This window comes from Dictyostelium purpureum (assembly GCF_000190715.1).
Source record: "Dictyostelium purpureum unplaced genomic scaffold DICPUscaffold_49, whole genome shotgun sequence".
In the NCBI taxonomy this organism is placed as follows: Eukaryota; Evosea; class Eumycetozoa; order Dictyosteliales; family Dictyosteliaceae; genus Dictyostelium; species Dictyostelium purpureum.
The window spans coordinates 39,756-61,833 of record NW_003519386.1 but is presented as its reverse complement, the minus strand read 5'-3'; the positions used below and the strand labels follow the sequence as shown (position 1 = coordinate 61,833).

Sequence of the window (22,078 nt, the reverse complement as noted above, 5' to 3'; positions counted from 1 at the left end):
ATTATTAATAGCAAAGTGATTGTATAAAAAAAAAATTTTAAAATTTTAAAAAAAAAATAAAAACGAGGTGGAGGATTTGGATATTTATCAAAAAAAATTATTTTTATTATAAACCAACCAAACACTTCAATTGTTCAAAAAAAAAACAGTGATGGTGGGTGATTTTTTTGTTAATGTTTAGAAAAAAAAAAAATAAATAAAAAACTATTAGATATTTACGAGGAAATTTGAAAACTATAATTGGAGTGCTGTACAGAATGAAAAATACATTTATTTTCGTTTTATGTAATAAATGATGATCATGTTATTATTATTATTGTTGGTTGTCGGTTGTCAGTTGTTGGTTATTGGTTGTTGGTTGTTAGATATTTATTTTATTTTATTAATTTATATATTTATTTATTTATTTATTGCTATGAATTGGTGGTATTTTATAACTAGAGTTATAATATTCATCCTCTAATTCTTTTAATGACTTGGATAACTCTTCTGAAATTAATTTGATTGATTTATTTGTTCTTTCATTTTCTTTATGATAAACTAAATTTTGTAGTCTAACCTCTTCTGCCATTGTTGAGAAATCATTTAAAATTGAATTTTGTTTTAACTCTTCTACAATCTTTAATAAACCTTCACCTGCATTTAACTATTATTAATTTACATTAATATAAAATAAAACATAGTAATATATAAATTGTTATTATTATTACTACATACCATATTTGTAGTTCTAGTTTCCATTTCATACACCTCACTTGAGTTTTTTAATGGATCATTTATTTTTGCTATTTTTATTATATTGTGGTAATTTTCTAATAGTTGCATAATCTTTGAATCAATTTGTTTTTGAAAAAATTGTTGATCTCTAAATAAGACCTCACCTCTTGATTGTATTGGTATCCCTTGATTTTGATTTTGATTCATTTTATAGTTATTATTGTGGTTTATATGAAATCTATTATTACTTATTTAAAGCTTTATTTAATAAAATTAAAAAAAAAAAAATGAAAAGATTTGAAAAAAAAATTAAAAATAAAAAAATTAAAAAAATTAAAAAATTAAAAAAAAAAAAAAATTGGGGTATTGTTTAATAAACCAAAATGGAATTTTCCTAGTAAATAATTATATAACAAGGATGTGATCTTCTTTGCACATATGGATTGATTGTAACGAAATAAAATAGAAAAATAAAAAGAAAACTGAAAACCAATCCAATATTTTGTAGTTGGTAAAAAATTATTTAAAATTTGATGTGGGTGGTTAAAATAAAAATAAACTTGGAGATTTAAACTTTATTTTTTTAATAGTTTTGAAAGTCTTTGAATAAACTTATCTATTTCGGATTTAGTGACACCAATAGCACATGCAACTGTTAGATATGAAGTTGGGTAACCGTCTATATGGGAACCATAATAATTAAACTCCAAACCACCAACAATTGCTTTTTTATTTTTAGAAAGGTCGATAACTCTAGCACCAGAACATGATCGTGAAAATAATTGTGAACCTAACATTGAAGGAGAGTAGTCGTTATTATTGTTGTTGTTATTGTTTAACTCTGATTCTAATTGCTGTTCATTTTTGTTGCTACTAAAATTTTTCAATGAAAATGCAAAACTAATTTTATTTTCATTGATTGTTGATAATAGTTTTTCATTGAATTCATTTGCCAATTTACCAAGTTGATCTTGGAAATATACCAATAGTTCTTTTCTTTCTTTTAATAAACCTGACCAACCACTTTTACCCATTGACAAAAGTGTGATAAATACGTCTAGGATGGGTGATGAGTTTGCTCTTCCTGGGTAGTTTTTAGCGATATCTTCAATAAAAACTTTATTTGGACCTGAGATGATGGCTCCACCCACTGGAACCATGAAATTCTTATCAGTGCTTTGAATATAGGCATCTACACGACCGAGTTTACACGATTGAGAAATAGCGTGGAGAATTTTAGAGCATTGTAAACCATAGGCGTTGTTAATTATATGACCAATGTTGTGTTCTTTACAAAGTTGACTGATTTCAACAATACGATCAGGTGCCCTTGGTGCGAAACAACTTGTAGTACTAAATACACATAATATATTACTAGGACCCAACTCTATGATTTTAGACTTTATAGCATCCAAATCGGTACGAATCATATCACCCTCTAATTTATTTTCTATAACTATTGGTATTAATCCTGCTGTAACAATTGATTTTAAACATGATTTTTGATCTATTCTTGGCCAAATTACATAACGTGCATTACTTTGGGATTTTTGTTTTAGTGTCATCATTGCCAACGACAATGTCATACCAGTTGCCATTGGTAATAATAAACATGTTGAAGCGGCCTGTGACTCTAGTCCTGCGATCCGCATTGCGTCCAAAACCAAATAATGTACCAATTTTTGAATTAAACTTGAACCTGCTGCTTTTGGCTGTTGCTCTGTTATATCACCACTTCTACCAATACCATGTGAAAACCCATAATGTCTCTTTTCGACCAATGAACTGTAGATTCTTCCCTCTCTTTCTCCGACACCTATATTTTCTATAAAATTATTTGAATCCATCATTGATATTTCATTTAAAATCAACTCGATCACTTTATCACTATATCCAATCTCTGGTAGCCTTCTCTAAAAAAAAAAAAAAAAATTAATATTAGAAGTTGGTGTTTTGTTTTGATTTTGATTTATTTTGAGTTTTTTTGATTTATATTTGTAAATGAATAATTTACATGAATTAATAATGATTCTATTATTTTATTAAATTGTGATGTACCTTGTATAGCTTGATCTACATAATTTGATTTTACTAAACCCTTGCATAATTCTAAGTTTTTTTGATTCATTTTTAAATAAAAATGAATAATTAATTAATTTTTTTAAAATTTTAAAAAAAAAAATTGAAAATTAAAAAAAAAAAAAACATTTATTTTTTACTTTTTTTTTTATATAATCAAGATTGTGGTTGTACATCTTTTATAATATTTTTTTTGACTTTTATTTATTTTTTATTTTATAAATATTTTAGTATAATATAATATTTTTTTTATTTATTTTTTATTTATTATTTTTTAATTTTTATTTTTATTTTATTTTTTATTATTTTATCTTTAATTTTACCAAAATAGAAATAGAAAGAAATTAAAGTAAATATTTGTTTATATTATTTTTTATTATAATTTAAATATGGGTAATGGGAGCTATATTAAATGGGAGTTGTTATATATTTATTATAAGAATTTTGGAAATATTATTTCGATTTGGATTAGTTGACTTTACCTTTTCTTTGATCGCCATCCAACCTTAAATAAAATTGGAAACAAGAGCCTCCAAAAGGATTGGAAGAGCAGAGTAAATGTTACTATATTTAAAAGAATAGGACATATAAAAAACCACCTATATGTTAATAATAAATTAATAAAAAAACACCCATTCCTACAATAAAATAAAATTTTATTAAAGTCCCATACTTAATATAAAAATATTTCTATTTTTAATTAACTTTATTATTTTTTTATTTTTTTTTTTTTATTTATTATTTTTTTTTTTTTTTTTTTTTTTTTTTTTTTTTGTTTTTTAAAAAAAATTTTATTTTGAAAAAAAAAAAAAATAAAAAAAAATTATTTTTCAAAGTGCGTTTATCTCAAAGATATTAATTACATTAAGTACAATTTTTAAACACAATTAAAATTTTAATAAATAAAAAAAAAGGTAAATATATTTAAGGGGGATTTATATCACCCACCTATATTTAATTAAAATAAAACCAATAATTATTTTTTTCAACAATTGTTTAAACACATCTATTTGTTTTACAAATAGAATTTCTGGAAATTTAATAATTTTAGAATACATACTTTTCTCTGCATCCGCCACTCTGGCGCACTAATAACAACAATACATAGTCAATAGTATATATTTATTTTCCACTATTGGTTATAAATTTTATTTATTTTTTAATCATTTCCACCTTTGTTTACCAACTTTTTTTTTTATTTTTTTTCGGTCAACTTTTACTCACCATTATTTAGTCAAAATATTATTTTTATTAAATATTTGTATTTGTAAACTCATTTAAAACAACCTGATATTTATTTCCATATTAATGGAATAAAAATCAATCCTTTTTGTTTTCTTTTTCTAAATCATGGGTATATTAATACTTTTCTCACATAACCAAAAAAAAAAAAATCATCATAAAATTATCAAATCTTTTTTTTTTTCATTTTTTTCATTTTTTTTTTTTTAAAAAAATTTTTAAAAATTTTTTTTTTTTCATTCATTCATTTTTAAAAAAGGAATATAACACAAATATTTTTTTATAAATCTTATAATAATTATCATATAGTTTTTTTTAATTGTAAAACATTCCACATTCAGTGTATTTTTATCACTATATAATAATTTTAAATATCAACCCCTTCTCTTTATTTTTGTATGTATTTTCAATGTTGTAAATAAGGACCACTTTCCTAATTAAAAGAAATCCTCCTTTTTTTTACTTTTGTATATTTGTTAAAATTTAATCTGTATTTGTGTTTTAATTGCAATCATTTCCATATCCATATTGCTCAAAAAGGGTTATCCATGGTAAAACCATCTAATGGATTAACTGGAAAATATTTTACGATTTTTTTTATTTTTTTATTTTTGTTCAAATAAATTTTATATGTTTCTTCATTTTACAATTGTTGTAAAATATATTTTTATTTCCATTTTCCATTTTCCATTTTCTATTTATATTTCTATTTCTATTTCTATTTCTATTTTGATTTTTTTTTTTTTGGTCAACTTAAGAAATAATATCTTCTCATCAATTTTTAAGATATTATCTTTTTTTTTTATTTTTTTTATTTTTTTTTTTTTTTTTTCTTATTTTTTTTTTCCCTCATTTTTGTGTCATATTTGTTTTGTTTAAATTTATAATATATATTTTTAAACATAGGAACCCAATATATCATCAAAAAAAAAAAATTCTGGCTCTTTGATCATACAATTGTTTTTTTTTTTTTATTTTTTACATAAAAATAAAAGAAATAAATAACATTTATCAAAAATAAAATATTACTACTCAAATATCTTAATTTATAGTTATTTAAAGAAAACTAAATAAGTTTAATTATCATTTATATTTGTTTTTTATTTTATTTAAATTTTATTTTTTTTTTAATTTTTTTAATTTATTTTTTTAATTTTTTTTTTTTTTTTTTTTTTTTTTAATTTTTTTTTTTTTGGAATTTTTTTTTAAAAATTTTTTTTTTAAAATAAAAAAAGATAAAAGCTGGATTTTTTTTCCACACCAAAACGTTATCTTATAAAGGTTATTATAAATATTATATTTTTGACCAAATAACAACAACATTTTTAAAAAACCATAATAATTAAATTTTGAAAAAATTGGAACCTCTGCCATAAAACATTATTTAGTTATTTTATTTTGACAAAAACCATTTCCATTTTCCAAAAATCTTGTTTTTTTTTTTCCACAAATAATTATAAAACAAAAACAAATAAATCCAAAATAAAGTATATTGTTTACTAATTTTGTATTCTTTTTATTCCAAACTTCCCTTTACACAATAGTTTCTTAATATTATTTTATCCACAAAAAATATATATAAAATTTTTAAAAAAGTTCCAAGTTTTTTTCCATAAAGAAATTTTTTTTTTTTTTTTTTTTTTTATATTAAAAAAAATTTTTAAAATAGATTTATCAATTGTATAGTCAATATAAATAATAGTAAATCAATATAAATAACAATAAACCAATATAAATAATAAACAATCTTAATAAAATATAGTAATAATGTCATCAACAGATACAGCCAAAAATAAAATAGAAAATGAAGATGAAGAAAATGTAGATAATGCCACAAATGAAAATACAGGCAAAAATGAAGAGAACGAAAATTATGAAATTGAAACCATCACCACCAGAAATATAGATACCAATATGGACGAGGAGGATGAAGAGGATATAGATGAAGATATTGAAGAAGAGAACGAAGAGGAGAACGAAAACGAAGAAGAGGAAGAGGAGATAGAAGAACCTCCACAACCACAAAAAAATAGAGGTGGCAAGAAGCAACCTAACAAAAAAGAAAAGGATCAAATGGAGCAAAGTGATGAGGAAGAAGATGGCTATACAGACTCTGTTGAAGAGGAAGAGGAGGAAGAGGAGGCCAATCAAAGAGAGCAAAATTTACAAACAACAACAAGAAGAAGAGGTGTAAGTTTATTATTTTCCCATGGGAATAAAAAAAATTTCTTTTAAAATATTTATATTAATATTATTTTTAATTTTCTATAGAGACCATCAAATCAATCGAAAATGAAACAATTAATGGGTTCAAATAATAATCAATCATCAGAGTCACCACTTGCTTATAGTCCAGAAGGCACCAACAATAGAGGTGGTAGACGTCAATCAAATGCAGGCTCGCAAATAAGTAAAAATAAAAGACAAAGATCAGATGATGAAGAAAAGGATAGTGAATCTTCAGAAGAGATAGAGAGCGATGAAGATGAGTCAATGGATGTTCAACAAATGGGATCTATCAATAAATCCGAAACATCAGACAAACCACAAAGAGGTCGTCCAAAGAGTGTCAATAATACTGGATCAAGATCAGAAGAAAGAAAAAGAATTCAATTACAACAATATATTCAAGCTAAAGGGAGTGGTTTACTACAAACATCTGATATTCAAGTTGTCTATGAAGATTTTGACGATGAAGAGTACGATGAAGACGATGATTCAAAGAAAAAAAGTAAAAACAAATCAAAGAACAAATCACAAGCAAGTCAATTAGATGTAAGTTTATAAAAATATATCTATCCTATATTTTATTTTATACTAATACAGTTTTAATACTAAATGCAGATAAGACCATGTTGGTTCGTTGGTTGTGTCAAGGCTGATAGATCATTGAAAATTCTTAGACCATGTTTAATTCCAACATGTAAAACTCATGCTATTAAAAGCGAGATTAGAATTAGTGATGCATTAAAAAGAGGAGATTTTGTTGCAGATGAAAGTACTGGTGCCAAAGATAAAGTTTGTGGAATTTGTGGTGATAAGAAAGAATTACAACATTGTACCAACAATAATTGCAGCTTTGGTTTTTGTAATGAATGTGTAGGAATTGCCGCTATGAAACATAATAATCAAGTCACTGGAAACAAATGGGTATGTTGGGTGTGTCAATTTGTTAAAATTAAGGGTAAAGAAAAAGAAAGAACACGTTGGGTAAAAGAGCAATTTAACCCAGGTTTACCATCAATTGGAAGAAAATATCGTAGAGCATTGGAAGAGGTTCAAAGTAATGGTGTTATCACACCAGAAAAACGTCAACAACAACAACAAGGCTATGATCCATCTATTTCACCAAATCAACAACCAAATAAAAGATTAAGAAAGAAGATCAATAATGATATTACATTTGATGTTTCTAAAAAATATAAGAAAAAGAATCAACAAGAAGATGATAGTGCCCCACCATCACCAACCACCGGTAAAGTTGTTCATGAACAAGGTTTCCCAGTTGGTTCACATAATCCACCATCACCAAACACTTTAATGGGACAACAACTACAACAATTACAACAAACTCATCAACAAGCTCGTCTTTTAAAGAGTAATCCTCAACCAGAATCAGTTTTATCACCAGCTAGACAACAAGAAACACCAGTTGACAATTTCATCGATCAAGCTTTTAGTGCAGTTAAATATTTTGCCTCACTCTCACCAAATGCCCCAGATGGAATTAAAGAAAAAGTTGAATCATTCGTTGAAAATGTTATGAGAGTTAAAACTATTCGTTGGTCATCAAATTATGATTTAGTTTGGAGAATGATTGATGACCTTGCCACTCTTGTAAAGAAAAATCTTGGTTCTTCTCAATCTATTATGGAAATGTACAAAGAAATTAGAAGCCTCGAAGAAGGAGAATTAGAAAATATGACCAATAACTCCCAAAATATTCCATTAGATAGAGCTATCACTATGGTATTTGATAACCATGAAACTGCAGGCCTCATTGGTAAAGAGTGCTGCTCCGCCAGAAACTCCCTCATCTACTCTATCGAAATGGCCCTTCGCTCAGTTGCCGATTATCAACGTGACCTAGAGCTCACAATTGTCGAAGAAACCGTTAGAAGCAATAAAGTCACAAGTGAAATTGAACAGATAGACGAGCAAATTAAAACCAATCTTGGTGAAATTCATAAATTTAAATTCCAAGAAGTTGAATTACTAGACTCGCTCTCTAAAGTTCGTGGTGCCATTGCAGCTCATGAGGCCATTCGTGATACTCTTCAAAAGAAGTCTAATGATTTAAAAGTTGACATGTTACTCATTAAAAACAATATTTCAAACAAAGAAAAAGAAACCAAATCCCAACAAGCTACCCTCGAAAATGAAGTTTATGCTCTAAAATTAATCATTAATATGGTAGAATCAATTTATTGGATTCATGACTACTTTTATGAAACTAAAGTTAGCGAATGTGAAAAACTTATCAATAATAAATTACAAATGTTACAAAATAGATTGGATTTACAAATTCCACGTGTTCAATCACTATTATATGATAGAGAAGGTAACCCAATTATGGACCAACCAGCACAAGGTATTCCAAAAATTGAAAAATTCAAAACCCTTGCAATTTATCACAAGCTCTGTATGAAACACAAGGTACCAAATTTCCATTTAGAGAAACCAGATCGTATTCAAGTTACAGTTGGTTGTATCAACGAGTATGCAGATAATCCATTGGTTGATATTTTAGATAATCCACCAGAGGTAGATATGCGTTATGTTATGGCAGTTCACGATGCCAACTATATTAAAAAGCTTGAAACCTCTTTACCACCAGAAAATTCAGAATTTGAAACCCATTTAGAAAGTGATAAATCTGGTGCAATGGTTACTGTTGCCTCTCATAAAGACTTTGAAGGTGATGATGATAACATTTATGATACATTTGTCTCACATCTTTCAATGAAGGCTGCATTAAGAGCTTCAGGTTCAGTCTGTGCTGCCGTCGATGCTGTATCAAGAGCTGGTTACACTCGTTCTTTCTGTGCTATTCGTCCACCAGGCCATCATGCAGGTCGTTATGGTCGTACTAGTGATGCCCCTTCACAAGGTTATTGTTTAATCAACAATGTTGCCATTGGTGCCAAGTATGCATCATTAACTGCTGGCTATAGTAGAATCGCTGTAGTCGATTTCGATGTTCATCATGGTAATGGTACTCAGGAAATTTTAAGTGGTGATGATAATTTCCTTTTCATCTCAATTCATGTTTGTGATGAAAAACGTTATTTCTATCCAGGTACAGGTCAAGATGTTGGAGCTGAACCAGATGAAGTCAGTGGTAAATATGAAGGTAATATTCTTAACATTGGTCTCAAGAGAAACACTGGTTCTGTAACTTTCCTTAATCATTGGGTCAATAAAATTATTCCTCGTCTCGAAGCTTATAAACCACAATTAATCTTTTTAAGTGCAGGCTTTGATGGTCATAAAGATGACCCAACCAATGGTTTGAAATTAAATGAAGAGGACTATTTTGTCATCACTAAAATGATTAAAACTGTTGCTTTCAAATATTGTAAAGGTAGAATTGTTTCAGTTTTAGAAGGTGGCTATGGTATCGAAAAGAACAACTCATTACAACGTTGTGTTAATGCTCATCTTAAAGCTCTTATTGAAGATACCGAGGAAGAAATTCATTTAGCAAACATCTCTTATGGCCACTTTAATGGTGAAGTTTCAAATAGTTCAATTCCAAAATTCAATATCAGTAATTTCATTAGTAATCCAAACAAAAGAGGGAAAAAAAATAATTTAAATACAATCAATTTTATAAATAATAATATGAATAATATTAATAATACAATTAGTAGTTCAATAAATAGACAACATAATAATAATGGTAATAGTCAAGAGCCAATAAATAATCAAACCACCACAACTACTACCACTTCATCAAACCCTCAAATTTCTAATGATGGTGAAAATCAAAATAACTCATCATCATCCTCCTCACCAATTTTAATAAGTAATAATAATACTAGTACTAATAATAGTAATAACACTAATAATACCCAAATGCCTGAAGAAATTATAATTCAAGATGATATAGTTGAAATTAAAAATCCAAAAAATAATAATAATAATAATATCAATAATGCACAACCATCCTCTCCAATTGGTGGTGTAAATAGAAATCTTGGTAACATTAATATGAGCGGTGCCCAACGCGGAATAAATAATAATATTAATAATATTAATAATAATAATAATAATAACAATACTAATAATAACAATAATGTACACGGATAAATTAAGCAAATATTATCACTAAAATCATAATAGAAATAATTAAAAATATTTAATTATTACTAAAACAGCTCCAGTCAAATGTAAATAAACCACTACAAAAATAAAAAACTAATATCAAAAATATTACAAAACTCCTTTTATACCCTTTTTTTTTTATGAAATCTATGTATAATTTAAAAAAATTTCCCACACACCACCATTTTATTTTCATTTTTTTACTCATAATAATAATAATTAAAATAATAAAATTAAAATGTTATCATAAATCTAGATATAACAGATAATTTTTAATACATTATTTTTTAAATGTTCACTGGGCCACAAGATTATTTTGGGTTATTTTTGTTATCATTTGTTAATTTTTTTTTTTTTTTTTTTTTTTTTCATTTTTAATAAATGTAAAAATAAAAAAATTATTTTATTAGAGTAAAATTATTTTATTTTTTTTATAATATTATTTTTATTTTATTATTTGTTTAAATTTTTTTTTTTTTATTTTTATTTTAAATTTTTTTTTTTTTAATTATATTTTAAAATTTTATAAAAGTTAGTATATTTTAAAATTTTATAAAAGTTAGCATATTTTAAATCTTTATATGGCTAATATTTTTAAATAAAGAAATAAATTAATTAAAAAAATTGTTTTATTTAAAAAAAAATTTTTTTTTTTTTTTTTTTTTTTTTTATTTTAATTTTTTTTTTTTCATTTTCCAAATTTTTTTTTTCAAAAGATTATTTTTTGTTTGATCCATTCACAGAAACAACACAAAATAAATACCACATCCTCAACACTTATTTGTTTTTATTTAAATTTTATTTTTTTATTTTTTTTTTTATTTGTTTGTTTATTTTAATCATTAAAAACTCCATTATTCATAATAATAATAATAATAATAAAATATTTATTATAAAAAAAAATTACATAATTTATCTAATTTAAAAATTTGTAGTTTCAATTTTTATTTTTTATATTAATAAAATTTTTTTCAATTTTTTTAATTTTTTTAATTTTTATAATTATTTTTCAAATAATTGGTAAATCTTTTGTTTTTTATTTAAAAACTTATAAATAAAATTTTCATTATATCATAAAAACAATAATACAATAACAACAATAATAATAGAAATAATAATAGAAATAATAATAGAAATAATAAATAAAGTAAATTAATTAACAAATTTAAAAGTATTAAAAGTATACAAGTATGGAATCTGAAATTGAATTAGCAGAAAAAAACTTTAAAATAATTGCTGACTCAGCACCATTTTCACTATGGATTTCTGGAAAAGATAAGAAATGTTTTTATTTTAATAAATCATGGTTAGATTTTACAGGTAGAACTATGGAGCAAGAATTAGGTAATGGTTGGGCTGAAGGTGTTCATCCCGATGACTTAGAGAATTGTATATCAGTTTATATTTCACATTTCAATGAAAAAAGCCCATTCAAGATGGAATATCGTTTACGACGTTATGATGGCTTATATAGATGGGTATTGGATACTGGTCATCCTCGTTATGCTCCAAGTGGTGATTTTTTAGGTTTCGTTGGCTCATGTATTGATGTCACTGATATGTGGTTTGCACATCATGAAATGGTGTCATATACAAAACAACAGGTATGAAAATATAGTTAATTATAAATAATAAATAATAAACAATAATTAATAATAATAATAATAATAGTATACTAACTATTTTTTAAATATTTTTGTAGGAAGAGTTAGTTGGATGTTCAAATAAACTCATGGATACTTTATATGATTCTAAACAATCAGTACCACAATCGCCACAATCATTAAATTATAATGATGATAATAGTAATAATAGTATTTCAAACAATAGTGACGATTTTATAAACATGGTTTTAAAATCAGCATCAGTTTCTTTAAACTCAAGCTCGGTAGTTTTATTTAAAATTAATCCAAATAACAGATTTGAAATGAATGTTGAGGCAGTCTACAATAACGAATATGGCAGCGTACCAGATGACGTTAAAAAGTTATCAACTTTTACATTACCAAACGATTTTTGGGACACCTATAATGGCAGCAACGGATCGTTTGCATTCTTTTCAATTTTATTCCACAAATATTTCACACCATATCTTCAATCATTTGGTATTAAAAGTATTAGTGCAACACATATCAGCTCATTCAACGAAAAATTCTATGGATTTGTTGTTGTAGGTTCGACTATTGAAAGAGAGTATTCACCCATCGAGCAAAATACACTCATTAGTATGGCAAATTTATTGGGAGTTTATATTGGTAAAAATGAAGAGGCTAAAGTATCACAATTCAAAGATTTAATTTCATCAAGTATTTCAAAGAGTTCAGATAATCCAATTCTTACAGTAGATAGATCAGGTTCAGTAGTCGATATGAATCCCAAAGCTGTTAAAGTCCTCTTACCTAGTAATAGCTCTGGTCAAGCATCAGTATCACAATTATCTTCAATTAATATAATGTCAGTTTTCCCATTCCTAAAGGATTTACCATCATCTTCTTTCTATACTGCTGTTCAAACCAACTACTTTTCAAATAAAAATAGATATTTCAAAGAGGATAGCGATCGATTCTTTGAAACCTCTTGTATCACTTCTGACGCATCAAATAACAAAGAAATCAACCTTCCAATTCAAATATTAATTAAAGAAATTTCAAGCGAAAAGGATGATGACCAATTAATCTTCCTCTTTATCTTAAAGGACCTATCATTAATTAAAAAGCTAGAAGAACAAGAAAAAACAATTAAGGAACAAAAGAAGTTAATTGAAGAATTAGAAAAATTAAAATTAAAATATGAATCACAAAATCCAATTCAATTTGAAAAAGAAAAGATTGATGATAATAATGTTGTTAAAAAATTAGAAAAATAATGAATAATAAAAATAATAATAACAACAATAACAATAGCAATAATATTTATAGTAATAATATAATAATATAGTAATACAAAAAAACTAAAGGTTCAATTTATTTAAACTCTTTTATTTTTTTTTAAGATGAAAAAAAAAAGATAAAGAAATAGTATCCCTTTTTATTTTTTTTTCATTTCCTTTTTTTTTTTCTTTTATTTTTTCTTTTTAAAAAAAAAAAAGACAATACTAAATAAAATTAATAAATTAATTTTAATAAATTCTATAGTTAATTATTTATATTTTATTTTATAAATTGTATAGTTTTAAAACATTCAATTTAAATATTTTATCAATAAATTCTTTGGCTTCATTTAAAGTTATTTCATTATTTTTAATTGATTTCGAAAATGCTTTGGAAATGATTTGTTTTGAATATTTTACTGCTAAATAATAAAATTCAGGAACATGATGAGTATCGGAGCTGAACATTATTTTATCGATTGGTGTTAGTTCTAATAGCTGGTCGAATGTACTCTTCATACCTTGATAAGAAAGTAAAGGAAATGCTAAACCTATATCTACATATACATTTGGATAAACCCACCCAAGGAAACCTGCTTCTTTGGTATATGGGTAGGAGCAGTGCAACAATACAATTGGTACAGTAGGGTAGGTTTCAATAAGTTGTTTTAGTAGGAGAGGATTTGAATTTTCCATGTTAAGATCACTGTCACCGAAACCAGTGTGAATTTGAAGAGGTAGAGGTTTAGTTGATGCTGAGCATACGCCCATTGTAATATGAATGAAGAAGTCTATTAATGTTTTACTGGCGATTCTTAATTGTGTGCCTGAAATATCATTTAATTCTATAGATGACATGATTGCATTAAACTCTTCCATAACCTTTTGAATAGATGGGTTTTCAACTTTTAATCCAGTTCTATATGCTACAATTGATTTAAATCCGACTACTCTGACTCCGTCTTCAGTATCTATTCCTGACTCTATTGGATCTCTTACTTTTTTTTCAATATAATTCTTCCATGACATAAATGACATTTGTTGTTTTTTGCATTCTATTAATGACTTTTCTAAAATGGTTTCTAATCTAAGGATCTTGAATATCTTTGTAAATTTATTGTGCCATTGATTTGACTTTATCGGAAATTCAATTTGATTATATACAAATTTTAAAGAATCATCTAAAATGATTGCTTCTATTTTTGATTTTTCAAACACCATCTTCATAATATTTTCCATACCTAATTCTCTTCTCTTATTTGCAATTAACTGCTCTATTATTGTGTCATAGTTATTGTTTGATTCTACTTGCAATGGTATATTTTCAAAATAAAAATGATATAAATCTTTTATACTTCTTTTAAATGTTAATGTACTCTAATTTAATTTGTTAAAGTTTAGATTAAAAAAAGACTTAGTTTATGGACCTAGTTCTGGGAGAAAATAAAAACAATATTTGTTTTTTTATAATATTTACCTTTAATTGGTTTAAAAATATTGGATTATCTAATGAGTTTGCCTCACTTAATATAAAAGATAGGGGCAATTCAAAACCCTGTTGATCCAACACATTATGACAATGATGATCAACTACTGTAACTGATTCTGTATATTTTTCAATTTCTGTCATTTTTATAAAATTAAAAAAATTATTAATATTTCAAATGTAAAAAAAAGATGAATAAAAATAAATTAAAAAAATAAAAAAAAAATAACCCAAAAATTAATTAATTTTTAATTTTTTTTTTTTTATAAGATAAAAAATTGATCAGATTTAATTTTTTATATAATTTCATTCATTTTTTTCTATAATTTAATTTCTAATCATTAAACACGATTATTAATATCTAAATAAAATTCTAAATAAAAAAAACTAAAAATATACAAAACTATTTTTTTTATTTAAATATTAATTAACTTGTTATTTTTAAAAAATCGGTAAAATTATTTACAAAGTTAAAGATTGATTGTAGGTAATTTTTTGTAAAATATAAATTTCCAAATCTTTTTTTTAAAAGTGTTTTGGTATCTGCTTTAAAAACCATTTGTTCGTTGGACATTGTAATAAGAGCTAAGGGTTTCCAGAAAGATATCATTTCTTTTTCAAATGAACTAATTATACCTTGCAAAACTATTGGAGTTGAGATTTTATTTTTATTTTTAATTAATAATCTGCCTAGTTTTAAAGAATCATATAGGGCGATATTGCAACCGAGCCCCGCAAATGGAGAAATAGCATGTGCTGCATCCCCGATAATTGTTAAGTTAGATTTGGATTCCCATTTTTGATCCAATGGAGCTTGAAGTAACAATCTTGGTTTATATAATCCAGAGCAGTCGTCAACTAATTTATGATACATTGGATCCCAGTTAGGAATCAATTCTTTTTTTATATAATCTTTAATTTCTTGCATTCTATCAAGACTTTTAAAATCAAATCCTTTGGTTTTTATCCAGTCTTCTGGTACCATTTGTGCAATAGTAATGAGCATATTCCCATCGGTTTTTTGTTGACCCAAGAAAACAATTCCATCTGCCAAAGTGAAAGATAAACCTTGATGAACTAGTTCGTACATTTGAGGGCATGTATTTATAGGGTCAATGATTTCACCCTCTATCATGGTTATACCCAAATAAAGAGGTTTGATATCAGTGATATAACCTCTTACTTTTGAATTTACACCGTCACAACCAATTACAAAATCTACAATTTCTTTTTTTTCCCCGTCATTAAAAACCAACTCTACTTGACCATTGTCTAGTTTATTTAAATTTTTAAAATGGCAATCCCATTCAATGGTATTCTCAAATAATGAGTCTAGTAAAATATCTCGGAGATCACCTCTATCGATTTCAGGTCTTGTGGAGTTTATTTTTAAAAATGGTCTTCTTGCTTTAACATTACCTTGTGTATCCATAAAAGTATAACACTCTCCTTCTGGTCTTGATTTTAAACTAAACTCTTTTTTTAACCCAGCCTCTTTAATTAATTTCTGACCCAAATGTTTACAAAGATCAATGGAAGCACCTTGTGGTCTACAAGAACGATTTTTATCTCTTTCATAAATCTTGATATTTAAAAAACCATTTTGTTGTAACATTCTGGTAATTGCCAAACCACTTGGACCACCTCCAACAATCCCAATTTTTAATTCTTCTATTCTAGTCATGTTATAATAATTATGTTATAATAAATAAATTAATGATTTATGTTTAAGAAATATTTTTTTTAAAGGATAATATTTTTTTTACTATTTATATTTTTTTTTTTATTTATAAATTTTTTTTTTTTTTTTTTGAAATTTTTTTTTATTACAACATTATGATGCCAATCTAAAATAAATTCCAATTTAACCTAAAAAGAAATATCATTTGTAGATAAAGAATATTTTACCTGTTTCACCAACTTTCACACGTTTATAAAAAAATTTTTAATTATTTTTTTAAATAACTGCAATCCCCCATATCACCACAATTATTTCTTTTTTTATTAAAAATTTTAGTTAAAACTTTAATACTAATTCTATTTCTTTTTTTTTATTGGTAGATTATTTAAATATAAACTGCATCAAATTATAATAAAAGTTTGTTGTAAAATCATTAAAATTTTTTTTATTATTTATTAAAATTAATTTTAATTTTTTATAATTATTTTTTTTTATTTTTAAAGTGAAGATTTTAATATTATATCCATTGAAATAAAAGTATTAACAATTAACATTCATTATTGAAAAATATCTTTTTAAAAATAGTTTCTATAATAAACTAAAATAAATAAAATTAATTAATATTTTATAATCAAATTGCTACAACTACCATTATTTTTAATGATCAATATTTTTATTTATTGTATTATACTTGTATGAGCTTTAGTTTTAATAAAAAAAATAAAAAAATAAAAATATAAAAATTTTCATGAAATTTAAAAAAAAAATAATTGAAATATTAATTCTCAAGATTTTAAGAATAAATATCTATAAATTAAAAAAAAAAAAAAAAATCAAAAAATCAAAAAATCCCATGATGAAAAATAATATTAAAATATTGAATTTATTTAAGATAAAAAAAATATATAATATTACACAAGAGATTGATATTGATACACAAAAGTAATAAACCATGAAAACCTTAAAAATACCCTGTGTATGGGTTAAATACACAAAAACAAACAAACCCTGTGTATGGGTCAAATACACAAATACCAATCACCTTTGTGTGATTAAAAATTATAATTATAATTATAATTATACAAAACAACACATCTTATCTTTGGTTAAACCATTAGATAGGGATATCATTAATATTAAAAGGCCACCGATACAAATGAGTTCCTAATGCGTCTTTAATTGACCTAAAACGAACGAACCTATCATTATTGACTATAGTAATCGAAATAATTGCTATAGGAAGTGAACAAATGTCCCCTGATATTGTATCCTAATAATCAAGATATAGTATCACAAACCATTGTATCTGGTGTGCGCAATTATCAAAATCATTCTCTTTTTGTTATTTAAAAATTTTTAAAGTTTTAACATTATCTTCATTTTCCTCCAATTATCGTTACCGAATTCATTTAAAATATTTCAAAAAAAAACTACCTCTTTTTTAATATTTTCCTTTCAAAAACCATATTATTATTATGATGAGTCCAAATACCGTGCTATATTTATGACTGCATTGATTCTTTTATTCACGCCTCTTCAATAATAAAGAACAATAAATTTTTGTAATGTAATGAACTTTAAGTATAAATAAATTAATAAAAAATAAAAATATAGTTAATAAAATTATATGATATTTTTAAGTTATCGAAAATTTGAATTAAAAATTTCAAAAAATTATTTTATTTTTTTTATTTTTATTTTTTATTTTTTTAAATATTGTTATTTTCAAATTATTAAAATTATTAATTATTATATTTTATTGATAAAATGATTATTTTAGTTTTAATTTATTAAGAGTTTTGATGGTAATATAAATAATTATAAAGTATCTTTTTTTTTTTTTTAAAAGTGAAGATGATTTTTAATAATACATTAAGTCATCGATATTTTTGTTGTTTTTTGATAAATTCAATTATTTATATATCTATAATTAAAGTAGCTTCATCTACATTGCAGTATAACTGTAATGTATTAATATGCATTTTAGAACTAAATGAATATTACAGTTATAATTATAACTATATTATATCTCAATAATATATTTATATTTTCCTTTATTTTAAATAATTATTATATCTTCAATCACCAGAAAGATAAAATCTTTAAAAAATCCTGGTTCTACTGAGACTCGAACTCAGATTACGGGATTCAAAGTCCCGGGTGCTAACCAATTACACTATAAAACCTTCAGATGAAAGATACAAATATCTGTTTATTTTTTATCTTTAATTCATATAATAAAAACTTTAGCACAATAAAATTAAATAATTAAGACATAAAATTTTTTTTCTTTTGTAGAAATTTCATGAGTGGTAAATTTCATTTTTTAATTAAATTTTATTTTTTCTTTTTTTTTTTTTTGTGGTGTAGGGGAAAATTTTTTTTTTTTTTTTTCATTTTCATTTTCGTTATATAATATGAAATGAATTATTTTTTATATAGATAAAATAATTTACTTTTATCTTTTAGAAATTACTTTTTTCGAAAATGGATAATTTATTTAATAGTTTTTGTATTTCCAATTTTGTTTTTTCTATTAGTTTGAATATAAAATACTCAATCAATTCCCATAGATATTCTTCTTTATTAAATGTTGGATAATTGGAAGAATGTGCATAATATTCCAAAATCATTCCCAATATAACGTTGTGGTAGTGTGTGTTGAGGTTGATTGGTGAAGGGAGCTCTTTCAGCAGTATAACGGGAATGGGTTTGGTTAAAAGTTGGATAATGTGGGGTTTGATGTTGTTGTTGTTGTTTTTGTTGATTTTGTTGGCCATTTAATGGAGCAGCACAAATATAATGGAATGGGGTAGTGTGATATGGGTAGGAGGTGTTGTTATTATTGTTTAACCTGAAGCAATCGTTTTTAGTGATGTTAATGTTGTCGGTGTTGGTGTTGTTGTCATTGGTTTTGTCGTTGGTGTTGTTTAAATATTTTAAAAATAAAACCAAATGTAATACAAATAATTAAAAAACTAATAAAAAATATTAAAAAATCCATTGTTAATTAATTAAATTGAATTATAAACTAGTGGTGATGGAAACGTGATTTGTATTATTATTTTGGAAGGGTTGTAAATTATAAAATTATTGCAGTTATTAAAATTTGAAGTAAAAAATAAATATGTTTAATTAATTATTTGTATGTTGACAAAATAATAAAGAAAAAAAAAAAAATTTAGTCAATTAAAATTTTAAAAAAACATAAAATCCAAATTCAAATTTTAAAAACATAAAATTTAATTTAAAATTTAAAAAAAAAAAAAAATTCAAATTCAAAACAAAATCATATAAATTTTTAATTATTTATAATATTTTATCCTTATCGTTTTTCATCCTCTATTCCAATAGAAAAAGTTAAAAAGGATTTTGATAAATGGTTTAATGATTCAAAGAGTGTAAATTTTGATCCAATTATTAAAAACTCAATACCAAAATAAACCAAACTACTTTTCTGAACCAAATATACATGATTCAAATCAATTAAGAAATGTAGGTGGTTTAAATTCCAATAAAAGTTTAGAAAATGGGCTATTCAGATAGAAGAGATTTCAATAAGTTTTTATCAAGATATTGAGCTCAATAACCAAAATAGAAACAATATGGTAAAAATCTTACCAATAAACCCATTTTTAAAAAAAAAATCCGATTCTGATGAAGTCTAGTTTAAATAAAAAAAAACTTAATTAAAAGTTATATATTACTGATCAGTAATATTTTTTTATAAGATTTTTGTATCCAAATTATGGGGAAATTCATTTTTAAAATATCGTGTTATTTATTTTTTTTTTGGTATACTTTGTTACAGGATGGTAATTTTTATGTCAATCATATATTTTATTTTAATATTTTTTATATAATTAATAAAGCAAAAACTATATATAAATAAAAAAATTAAATTAACTCCTATAAATAGGAATATTATAATTAATAAAAAATATGTGGAATTGGGTGTGTGTTTTTGGTATACCAAAAAAAAAAAAAAACCGAAATTTTTTTTTTTTTTTTTTTCAACTGAAAAAATAACCAATAATAAAGATTTTAAAAAAATCAATATAATTTTATAATTTCAGTTGTAAATTATTTCAAATATGTCATTTAATAGTCAAATTAATTCTCTAATTCTGTAGAAGGAATTAAAATTCAAAAGATTTTTCTTTATATTTTTTTTAAAATTTTTTTTTTTTATTTTTTTTATTTTTAATTTTTATTTTTTTTAATAATTTTTTTTATTTTTTTTAACACACCATTTTTTTTTTTTATTTTTTTTTATTTATTTTTATTTATTTTTATAAAATGCACATTCTCAAATTATTAGTTATTTTAGTTTTTGTTGCTTTTGCATCAGCCCATCAAACATGTGTCAAAAGAACTGCACCAAGAACTTCAATTATTAAATCACCACTTCCAAGTGAATATATCCACGAATCATCACTCCCAACCAACTATGATTGGAGAAATGTTTCAGGTCAATCATTTGTTACAATTACTCGTAATCAACATTTACCACAATACTGTGGTTCATGTTGGTCATTTGGTAAGAATTTTTCATTTCCTATATATATCCGATATTTGCCGATATAAATATTAATATATATAAATATAATTAATAGGTACCACTAGTGCCCTCGGTGATCGTATTAAAATCGCCAGAAAAGGTGCTTTCCCAGAAGTTGTCCTTGCCCCACAAGTTCTTTTAAATTGTTTAGGTAGTGACGATTCATGTGATGGTGGTGATCCAACTCAAGCTTACGCCTATATTGCTGCTAAAGGTATTCCAGATGAAACGTATGTATAATAATAATAATAATTTTAAATTAATAGATAGATAATTTGGGAAAATATTAATTAAAAAAAAATAATAGTTGTGCTCCATATGAAGCTATCGATAATGAATGTACTGCTGAAAATATTTGCAAAAACTGTAACTTTGATTTATCAAACCCAGAAGCTAAATGTTTCGCTCAACAAACCTACACTACTTATTTCGTCGAAGAACACGGTCAAGTTAACGGTACCACTGGTATGATGCAAGAAATCTTTGCTAGAGGTCCAATTGCTTGTGGTATGGTAAGAATCATTTAATTAAATTATAGCAATAGATATTTTTTAGAGATTACTTAATTTGGATATAAATTAGGGATATTGTTCAAAAAAAAACAAAAAAAAAAAAACAATAGATTTAATAGCTATAGCAGGACGAAATCAAACTAATATAAAATTATTCATTATTATAGGAAGTAACTTCATCTTTTGAAGCTTATGCTGGTGGTGTTTTCAGTGATTCAACTGGTGCTACTGGTGAAATTAACCACGAAATCTCAATTCTTGGTTGGGGTGAAGAAAACGGTGTTGAATATTGGGTAAATATAAATTAAAACAAACAACAATAATATTCGAGTGTAATAAAAAAATAATATACTAATTAAAACATTTATTTAATTACTTTATAAATAGATTGGTCGTAACAGTTGGGGTACCTATTTCGGTGAATTAGGTTTCTTCAGAATCCAAAAAGGTATCAATCTTTTAAGTATCGAAACTGACTGTGACTGGGCTACTCCAGCTAATATTTAAACCTATAAATTTTCATTAATTATGTAATGGTTTTATTCAAAAATTAATAAAAATAAAACAAACCCAATATAAATAGTTTTGTAATAAAATAAAAATA

The 22,078-nt window shown here is 24.4% G+C and overlaps 7 protein-coding genes across 7 annotated transcripts; 2 read left to right on the top strand and 5 right to left on the bottom strand.

Annotated features, from left to right (window-relative positions):
* Positions 1 to 403: 403 nt before the first annotated feature.
* On the bottom strand, positions 404 to 924 carry DICPUDRAFT_76538 (uncharacterized protein; the record flags this gene model as incomplete). The annotated part of the gene is made up of 2 exons (XM_003285558.1): positions 404 to 646; positions 718 to 924. 2 exons carry the CDS (start codon positions 922 to 924, stop codon positions 404 to 406), a joined length of 450 nt encoding a protein of 149 aa, XP_003285606.1.
* Positions 925 to 1,292: 368 nt separating this feature from the next.
* Positions 1,293 to 2,845, bottom strand: DICPUDRAFT_149505 (uncharacterized protein; the record flags this gene model as incomplete). The annotated part of the gene is made up of 2 exons (XM_003285557.1): positions 1,293 to 2,630; positions 2,732 to 2,845. 2 exons carry the CDS (start codon positions 2,843 to 2,845, stop codon positions 1,293 to 1,295), a joined length of 1,452 nt encoding a protein of 483 aa, XP_003285605.1.
* A 2,960-nt stretch (positions 2,846 to 5,805) lies between these two features.
* DICPUDRAFT_149504 (uncharacterized protein) lies at positions 5,806 to 10,350 on the top strand (the record flags this gene model as incomplete). Its single annotated transcript, XM_003285576.1, has 4 exons — positions 5,806 to 6,228; positions 6,310 to 6,813; positions 6,883 to 7,188; positions 7,222 to 10,350. The coding sequence occupies 4 exons, from the start codon at positions 5,806 to 5,808 to the stop codon at positions 10,348 to 10,350; spliced, it is 4,362 nt and encodes a 1,453-aa protein (XP_003285624.1).
* A 1,205-nt stretch (positions 10,351 to 11,555) lies between these two features.
* Positions 11,556 to 13,231, top strand: DICPUDRAFT_149503 (uncharacterized protein; the record flags this gene model as incomplete). The annotated part of the gene is made up of 2 exons (XM_003285575.1): positions 11,556 to 11,969; positions 12,068 to 13,231. The coding sequence occupies 2 exons, from the start codon at positions 11,556 to 11,558 to the stop codon at positions 13,229 to 13,231; spliced, it is 1,578 nt and encodes a 525-aa protein (XP_003285623.1).
* Positions 13,232 to 13,519: 288 nt separating this feature from the next.
* Positions 13,520 to 14,864, bottom strand: DICPUDRAFT_86789 (uncharacterized protein; the record flags this gene model as incomplete). The annotated part of the gene is made up of 2 exons (XM_003285556.1): positions 13,520 to 14,611; positions 14,712 to 14,864. 2 exons carry the CDS (start codon positions 14,862 to 14,864, stop codon positions 13,520 to 13,522), a joined length of 1,245 nt encoding a protein of 414 aa, XP_003285604.1.
* Positions 14,865 to 15,147: 283 nt separating this feature from the next.
* DICPUDRAFT_29615 (uncharacterized protein) lies at positions 15,148 to 16,404 on the bottom strand (the record flags this gene model as incomplete). The annotated part of the gene is made up of 1 exon (XM_003285555.1): positions 15,148 to 16,404. One exon carries the CDS (start codon positions 16,402 to 16,404, stop codon positions 15,148 to 15,150), a length of 1,257 nt encoding a protein of 418 aa, XP_003285603.1.
* A 544-nt stretch (positions 16,405 to 16,948) lies between these two features.
* On the bottom strand, positions 16,949 to 19,181 carry DICPUDRAFT_76532 (uncharacterized protein; the record flags this gene model as incomplete). Its single annotated transcript, XM_003285554.1, has 2 exons — positions 16,949 to 16,989; positions 18,878 to 19,181. The coding sequence occupies 2 exons, from the start codon at positions 19,179 to 19,181 to the stop codon at positions 16,949 to 16,951; spliced, it is 345 nt and encodes a 114-aa protein (XP_003285602.1).
* Positions 19,182 to 22,078: the final 2,897 nt, after the last annotated feature.